This window comes from Hippocampus comes, unplaced genomic scaffold, assembly GCF_001891065.2.
Source record: "Hippocampus comes isolate QL1 unplaced genomic scaffold, H_comes_QL1_v1.1 scaffold94, whole genome shotgun sequence".
NCBI classification, from domain to species: domain Eukaryota; kingdom Metazoa; phylum Chordata; class Actinopteri; order Syngnathiformes; family Syngnathidae; genus Hippocampus; species Hippocampus comes.
Genome location: NW_017806059.1, coordinates 2,599,381 through 2,608,390, shown reverse-complemented (window position 1 = coordinate 2,608,390; position 9,010 = coordinate 2,599,381). Strand labels below are relative to the sequence as shown.

Genomic DNA, 9,010 nt, shown 5'->3' with positions numbered 1-9,010 from the left:
CTGCTCCTGACACCAGTGAGAGCCCCACACACACGCACATGATTCCCCCGACGAAGTATATGAGGTGCACGTTGATCGGCTGATCAATAATGGGTAAATGTGAACGTTGAAGTGGCATATTGCTGTGATAGAGGAGGCTCATACTAAAAGTTCCCAGATATGAAATGTATAACGGATCCCAGCTTCTCTTGTATCTTCCATTGCAGTTTGGCGAGCCGGCGGTGCAGAGCTTTAATTTAGCGGTTAATGCTCTGCGCTTCCAAGCCTATGGCCTGGACAATCGCCAAGTTGGATGTTATCTATTTATTTATTTATTTCCCCACCGCAATGTCAGGCATGGCGTACTCAGGTTTGCGGTTCGACCACCCTGATTTTGATGCAAATGAAGGACTGGGAAAGGTCTACTTCCATCGCACAAAGGCCATACTACGCCATATTCTACCGGCGCAAAGGCTTGCAAAATACACGAAGAAAGAAAATTCCATCCATGCGCATAGTTAGACTGCGCATTGAGCTGGACTTTGGGCCAGACCGTAAATAGGGCCCTTTGTTTTATTGTGTGCAGATAAGACAGTCAGATTGCTTGGATATGTTGTCAATATATCAGTGTAACCTGGAGGGATGTTCTGATGAAAACTGCCGTTTCAGCTTTGATGACAAATTCAGTATTCTAAATTGAATTTGTGGATGTGGAAGATTGATTGCAAGAGACCGGGCAGAAAACTGGTTGATCATTGCGTGATCGAATGCTTCACACGTTTGTCTTTCTAAGAAAAAGTCAAGATTCGCCTGGGGGGAAAAAAAAAGACTAATGAAGAAACATGCTTGACATGTTATGACAACTTGGTCAACCATTTTGAATGTGAAGACGAACACGATGAACGAATGTCAAAATGTTGTGGGGGTGTGAGACAATTCAACAGAGACAAATTGCGATCAGCATGGCCTATGCAATTAATAGTGTCCGAAACAGCGAGGAATTGTACATCATTGTAAGCGCTGGCAACTTGTTCAATGAATGACAAACTGCTTTTTTGATGTACACAAGTGACACAATGATCTGAAAATGAACAAGTCGTTTTGAGAAATTCAATTCTGATCTGAGAAAATGCACCAAACAACTGAGAAAAATTGTAATACAAGTGAAGAACCATGTTTTGTTTTCTTTAAATCAAGCCTCTAAAAACACATGAAGTAATATTTTTAAACGTCGTTTAAAATGAGTTTGAAGGACTGCCATTGCTAGCCATGGCATCCGAGAGGCAGAGGCTGAGAGTCGCACGGCATTTGTTTGCAGAATAAACTAGTTGCTTGAATCCACAGAAGTAACCTTTATTGTTTCTTTCTTAATATATTCTGCGCAGAAACTCTGCTGTACCGAGAGAAAAAAAATGATCAAAATACGAACACATCCAACTTTTTACAGACCTACCCCAAATGGGTCCACGATCCACTTCTGGGTTCCGATCCACCAGTTGAGAACCACTGGTTTGGACAACTTTCTGCCACCAAGTTGTTGGAGCGAAAATACACCGGGCACAATGTAAAAGGACACACCTCAGCTACTCAGGAACAAACTTGACGCCGAACGTTCAGCCAAATTCCCAAACGGGCACAGCAAGGTTAATGCCTGCATTGAAATTCAGGACACACCAGCCTTTCCTCACGCAACGTCGATGAAACTGTGAAAATAGAGCCCATAGTGTTGACACATACAAGATGGATAGATAGATGGATAGAATGATAGAAAACAAGGTAACAAGTGTTGTGAGCCGACATACCCTGGAAAGTCATCACCACCAGGCCAGTGGCCCTCCAGGGAAAAGGAAGGAAGAGCCAAAGAAGAGGCGGAGAGAGAAAGAGCATGTGGAGAGGTAAAGAAGAGGACAGCAAAAGGGACACAGGCAGATGTCCAAGAAGCTATACCTGCAGATTCAATTCCACCTCATCCATCCCTGCTTCCCCCTCCCCCATCCCCCTCTTTTTTCACATTCCTCTGTGCTCGACTTATCCGTCTCATCCCGTATCCTTCCGTCTCCCTCAGCTCTGATCTTGCTTCCCCCAAAGAGCAGAAAAGGGAACACGGGAGGAAAGATGAGTGAGATGGGTTCAGGCGAGGTGGGGGGAGGGGGTCATTTGAGCTAAAGTACAAGGAGAGGAATCTGAAAATAAAAGTCAAATTTAGAGGGGAAGCAATTGCAGCTGGTAAAAAGGCCAAACTATTGACTTTTGTCTTTTTAAATGAAAAAGGATTGCTGGTTTTCAGAATCATGTTAATATCTCCACTTGTCTGAACAACAAGAGGCAAGTGACGAATGGAACTGGAAATATGACAAACCAAAATGTAAATTCAATTTACTCCCAGCTACAAAACAATTTATTGACCATCTAGTAATTTTCCACCATGACACAAAAAATATATATATTTCTATATACATTCTCAGAAAACAACAAGAGTTCCAGCATGTAACCACCACATAATGCCATAAACTTGTAACAAAAGGCAACATTTTGTGCAAGCAACTCTTAGTTTTCAAGAACTTGATATGCCTGTTAAATAACATGGTTTCATATAGAATGTTGTGTCACATAAATATACATTTATATTACAGTTTACACAGCTTTTGATGAATACAAATTGGTCTTTCAAAGATTCGTGTTTTTTTTTTTTTTTTGTGTGTGATCATGTGCCAAAGGGCTCTTTACACTCAGCGAGTACAGTCATCAAGTCCCACAATGAAAGGGACTTCACTGCTTTTATATGCACGTCAAAGAGAGTCTTGAAATGCGACACTCAAAAAGTTCCTTAAGAGCACTGACGGCAAAGTTAGACAGGCACGTTTTGGTAAAATTTGCGTCGAGCGTCTGATGACAAATGCTGGAGTACTTGAAGTAAATGCTCCGAAAAGTATCACGTGTGATGAGTCCTCAAGTTACTGTATTTCAAAAACAATCAATCACTGAGAGCGTCGGCCTTTTCTCCATTCGGTTGTTAACTTCGGATGGCCGTCTTCCTGTCTCTGTCTTTGTTCTGCAAGAGAAAACAACTTTCAGAACATTTTGCACCCAAATGCTGTTATGCTATACCTTTCTCACTCCTGATTATTTTTTTGTTGTTGTTAATATGTTTAAAATTTAACATTTCTAGCATTTTTAAAATGAAGGATTCATTTGATTTTCTGCAACACACTCATACACAATTGAATTCAGGGTCAAAAGAAGAAAATATTGAAAAATACAAAGTACAAGGAACATTATAAATGTGATTAAGAAATAAAAAAGTACTCCTAAATATTTCGATATCTTATGATTTAAAAGAAGACATGTTACAATGGAATAAGAATATGCTCAAACCATATGAAAAACGGATATATTCAGTATATATCGAGATTCACTGTCAATTTAACTTAATTTAGCAAGAATTATTTATGGCTGAGAAACACAGGTCAAGCAACGTGCAGAAGGAAATATGTTAATCATATTTTCAGTGTTACAACAGGTGACTCATTTGCTTACATCCATATAAGAGCCCCTGTAGGTCATGTCGGTGGCCGGCTAAAAGGCCTTTCAGGTTGGGCCCACCTCCACATATAACATACACAGCGCACAACAAATTGATAAATAATTAGTTTTAAAATCTTAAGTCAAGAATACTGACCGTTATTGTGGATTGCATATGACAGTTTGACATTTTGGTTCAGACTTTAGCAAGCATCATGGAACTTGACATGCTTGATTTGCTTTTGTGGGCCATATAAAATGATGTGGCGGGCCAGATCTGGCCCCCGGGCCTTGACTTTGACACCTGTGCATGAGAGCAACTTTTAATATTCACAAACAAACCCACACTATACACCGCTGGTTTGTTGTTATGAAATAGTGGGGGGAGAAAAAGAATTCGTGTTTGGTATAGCAGTTTAAATTCTAACTTTATCTTCTCTTCGTTTGTTTCTAACCCGTGTGAGACGTATGTTTTTTCGCTACGCAAATGTTGCAGCTCTGCGCCAAATCCTGCAAACTCCTTCGGTGAAAGTGCTGTCAAGTTTATGTGATATGATTGGAAATTTCCCTCACACTGACTGTACAGTTGGAGTTTTTATGGCAGAATTAACTCTTAAAATGGATAGCAGAGACTGCAGACTTATAATTGAATGTGATTTCTGTCTGACATCATGAGCTGGCATTTGACGGGAGAGTATTTATCTGTGGTATCAGAGCGGCGCTCTCTTGATTTCCTGGCTGGCTGCTGAACTGCTTCTCTATCTAGCCAGGAAAATAACATCACTTTTTCCCTCCCCCTCACTTCTCGGCTACTATGAAACTTTCAAGTAATGCTCGAGGGATTTCAGCAAACGGACTACTGAGTGATATGCAACACATCATCCCCGCTCCGTTTATTGTTTTTCAGGGCTGATGTTTCATAGATTAACTCACGGCTGACAAAAGATATGCAGTCTTTCATAAACAAAATAAATAATAACTAGAGAAAGCTCGTTTAATTAGGCTCTAAATGCACTGAAGTAGTAGTCGACAGATTTTTTTTTTTTTTTTGACTCAATTTTACCTCGTCAAGTGGCTGCACCAATCTGGCTCCAGATACTTTTCTTTCTTTTTTTTAAATGGACTGTATGTCTACTCTAAAAAATGTATTTGGAGCAGGATGATTTTATTTGGCACAACCACTTGATGAAAGGAACCATTTTTTTTTTCCACTGTCACAGGGTTACAACTTTCAGGTGAAGTCACAGATGAAAAAGAACTCATTCTCCTCGGCAGTCGCCCCCTCCGCCTGTCCTCTCCCGACTCCCTCTCGGATAGTTCAACTATCCGTGCGGGCCGAGCCTCCTCGCTTCCCACTCATCAGCCCCAACACCTGTTCCACATTTCCTCCCAGACTGTGCAAAAAGTGTAGGTGTTTGGAGAAAAAAAAAAAAGGAAAAAAATCATCTTGGCCCACATCACCAACGGCGGGTAAATGATAGATATCAGGCCCAGAATGAGGGGGTGAGATTATTGGATTAGGGCAGAAATTTTTCCTCCCACTCACAAAGGTGAGTTGAAAGAAACAATCCTTCATTCAGGCATTATGAGACTTGCTTTACCCGATAGCTGCTTTGTCCTCATACACAAATTGTAGCAAGAGAACGTACTGAGTTCCACCTTTGGGACGACAAAAATCATCACCACAGGGAGCTGCTACTTGGCCGTTTGCGTACACTGATCAAAAGCAAAGACAGCGTCATAAATGGAGGCCTGACATTGAAAGACTGTGGTTGTGGGTTAACAATTAAATATTTGCCCTGTGAACCATGAGAGGATTTAATAATCCTTCCGTGCTTATTATACATATTACATACGGTAAATACAAATCCGTATTTGTATTTCGTTGCCCTAATAAGTGGTCTTCACTGATTGCCTCAGAGAAATTCACCGCGCCATACGGTGGCATGTGGGTCCGTTTAACACCCACTCAAGTTAACAACGAAATGGCTATCCTCGTTCACGTCACCATTGTCCAAAACAACAACATTATGGGCAGACGTCAGACTGAGGGGAAAGTCGGCACGCGGATCATACTACAATGAGTACAATTTTGAATTGACTTCTGACTGCTGTCACTTTGACTCTTGTCCTTTCTGGGTACTGAGCAACAGTGCCACAGCTGCGGGTGGGGGAGGAGGGCAGCCACCTGGGGTGTGACTTGTTCGGTCAAAACAGGGGGACGAGGGTGGAGGGGGACTTTAAGGCTGACCGAGTAGTCAAAACAATCTCTTGAAGACTAATTCCGGCACAGTCGCATGACATCCGTCTCTCTCTCTCACCAAACACACACACACACACACACACACACACACACACACACACACACACACACACACACACACACACACACACACACACACACACACACACGAGCTTCCCATTGGAGCCATTTGTCCGACGCTAATATGATTACCTGATGACGTTTACTTTAGATACGACCAGTTTAACACATTGAGCCAGTATTATTGTTTTATCAAGGTGAAAGAACCTTAATGTGAAGACAGTAAACACGTACTTATCAAAGGCATAATTGAACCCTAATATTGTTTTTTCTGTGAAACTCAACCCAGGTCCTCCTTTTTTTTCTGTGGATTTTCCATGAGCTCGGTGTGTTTCCCTGGGTTAATCCATCCTGTCAAATGCAAACATCTAATTTAACTCCTGGCAGCAAGAAGAGAGGAATAACGGGTTGGAAAATATAATTTCATTGGGCCCTGGCTCTGTAAATTCTATATGGAGAATGGTATTCAAGCATGAAATAAAAACTGCTCATATTCCTTCAATTGGGGGAGTGAGCTTTAGGACAGTGTATATAAATTAGTACTCGGAGTATGTTGTAATTGGCTCCATAAAGGTTCATCCTTTTGACAGCAGATTAGATTAAAGGCTCACATTTAAACAGTGCAGTAAAGGAGACGTCGTAAGTGAAGTAACACACTAACTAAGCCTCAGTCTGCCATTATGTGGTTTTGATACATTAGACATGCATTTCACACTCACTGTGGTTTGCAAATAAGCATCCTCATGGCTTCGGAAAAACACCGGCTTTGCGTTTGGGCGCTTAATCCACCGCATGTACAACCCCGCAACTTAATATGATGTTAGAATTATTCACAAATTAAGATGGGCACGGTGATTCATAATTCAGTGATGTTTAGAAAAATGCACCGTGTGTGTGTGTCTCTCTCTCTCTCTCTCTCTCTCTCTCTCTCTCTCTCTCTCTCTCTCTCTCTCTCTCTCTCTCTCTCTCTCTCCTATATATATAGGCGGGGCTGGATAAAAAACATTTTAAGTCATTACAGGCTTTGCAAATGTGTATATAATTCATCTTAATAGCATTTTAATCATAAAACGTTATTTGTCCTAAAAATCTAATTTTGTTATTCTAAATGGAATTTATTGAACGAGTGAATACATTTTAAAAAATGACCAAATAAATAAATAATAGACGCAGATGTGAATATTATTAATTCTGGAAAAAATGCATTTCATTGCTAGTCAATACAAAGCAGTAGCAAAACAAATGAACAGAACCAAAGTTAAAGTGCTATTTGAACTTTTTTTTTTTTCGCCCAGATCAATATTGCCTTCAGATGAATTCTTCATGAAAAAGGACCTGATGTCACTATCTGCAGCACATCATCTAACCTTTTATCTTGTACCACTAATAGTGGTCTACTGCCCAGAGAAATCCATTTTGTGGATTTGCAAGTTTGATATAGTTTGGTTTGCTTCAGACTCACACTAGGGACTGTAAGCGTTAAGAGCTCCAGGGTGACTTCTGTGCTTGCTGCGACATGCATTCATTTACTGACATGCGACCGGCCACGGTTCTGAATCCACCATATTCCTATGCCCCATGAGCCTTTGCCTGAATGATCTGCGCGAATTCTGGTATCAACCGAAAGGAGCGTTTTGTTTACATGATGTTTGAGCGAGTCCACTGTCCATCACAGGTACAGACTTAAACACTGTGAGAAGGCCACTTGCTGCAGCTTAGAAGAGAAAACACTTCATTCCCACTTCCTACTCATATAACGGGCTCGGAGCATTTTGCGTTTTGTTGATAGTTGATGTCATAAAACTGCAGTCAATATTCTGTTTCGTGATCATCACAACTAATGTCAACCCGCTGCGAATATGAGAACAATCAGCCCTAATATTTAGAACTTTATGAGCACGTCGTCTTCCTCTCCAATAGGCGCTCACTACTGACAAAAATGCTTACCTTACCTAAAATCTAAAATATTGCGGCGATCCTTCTAATACATTCAGAGGTTGACTAATGCGAAAGTCTTCTGTCTCCTACATGCATAAAAAACATACTTGATGTTCTTGTGACACTTGGCACCCAAAGAATCTTCTCCGGTGGTTTTTCGCAATTCTATGTATGTATCTAGCTAGATAGATAGCTAGCTAGATAATATAGCCAGCTATCCATCCTTTTTTTTTTTTTTTTTTTTTAAAGCTGCAGTAGTTTTGTTTGGAGGTTACATGTGAACAACCGTTGCCCTTTGAGTCTGAATGGCAACAAAATGATGGTTTTACTAATAGACTTTGTTAGTTATATGATCCGGCTTCATCTGTTGCTGTTAAATTGGACTTTAACCGCTTCCATCTGTGCTGAGAACATACAGACAGGTCCGCGCATGACGCCACCCAGTCACATGCGCTGATCAAGGCAAACGCATACACATGCCAGTCGTGGGCAAATATACGTGTGAAAATTGCCCCTCCGATATTAGCCGCCTTCGATGCACCTCATTAGCATCAGTTAAAATTAGAGGCAAAGTGGCAATGGCAGCAGTATCAGCAAATGAGGGTAATTTAGTTTTCATCTATGACCTTGAAATGTCTACTTTCATGCGCACAAGTGATGTCATGCTTTTTTTCCACCCAAAACAGACTAATAACAAAATGACTGTAAAAACCACAGCCATTAGTGTGCTCCTAAAAGTGCTATCCACGCAGTTAGTCTCTTGTAGACGCATGCTCCATTTGGTCTCCATAAAGAAGCAAAGTGGAGTTTGGGGGGGTAAATAAATAAATAATAACTGTCCAAACTGTAGGACAAATGGCAGGCTGATTATCCCACTGAGTCTGTGGCTATTTCTCTCCCTTGTTTTCTCTCCCTCTCCATGTCTGTTTCCACAACTTCCTGCACACCATTAGTTAGGACGTGTTGAAAGGGCTGTCGTGATCCAGGCCTCCTTAACTGAGTAATCATATAGGGGTTTTTGGATGTCTCGAAAGCAGCAATGAGCTGCTGTCTGGCTCTGGAAGAAAAACGGGGGGACTTGGAATGACATGGTTTTGATCAAGTCTGCACGTTGTGCTCACTGTGGGCATGGTGAGGCGCGCCGGATTGCCTGTAATGTGTGTGTGTTTGTGTGTGTGTGTGTGTGTGTGTGTGTAAAGTGCTGTTTGAAAAACAAAGCAATATATATATAGAGACAGAGAGAGAGAG

General features: G+C 41.1%; 1 protein-coding gene across 1 annotated transcript in view; it reads right to left on the bottom strand.

Annotated features, from left to right (window-relative positions):
* Positions 1-2,354: 2,354 nt before the first annotated feature.
* Positions 2,355-9,010, bottom strand: part of LOC109529644 (basic helix-loop-helix transcription factor scleraxis) — a 15,417-nt gene continuing 8,761 nt past the window's right edge. Inside the window, exon 3 of the mRNA XM_019893025.1 lies at positions 2,355-3,031. Coding sequence (XP_019748584.1) covers positions 2,993-3,031 — 39 coding nt within the window. The 3' untranslated portion in view covers positions 2,355-2,992. The remainder of the gene's footprint in view (positions 3,032-9,010) is intronic.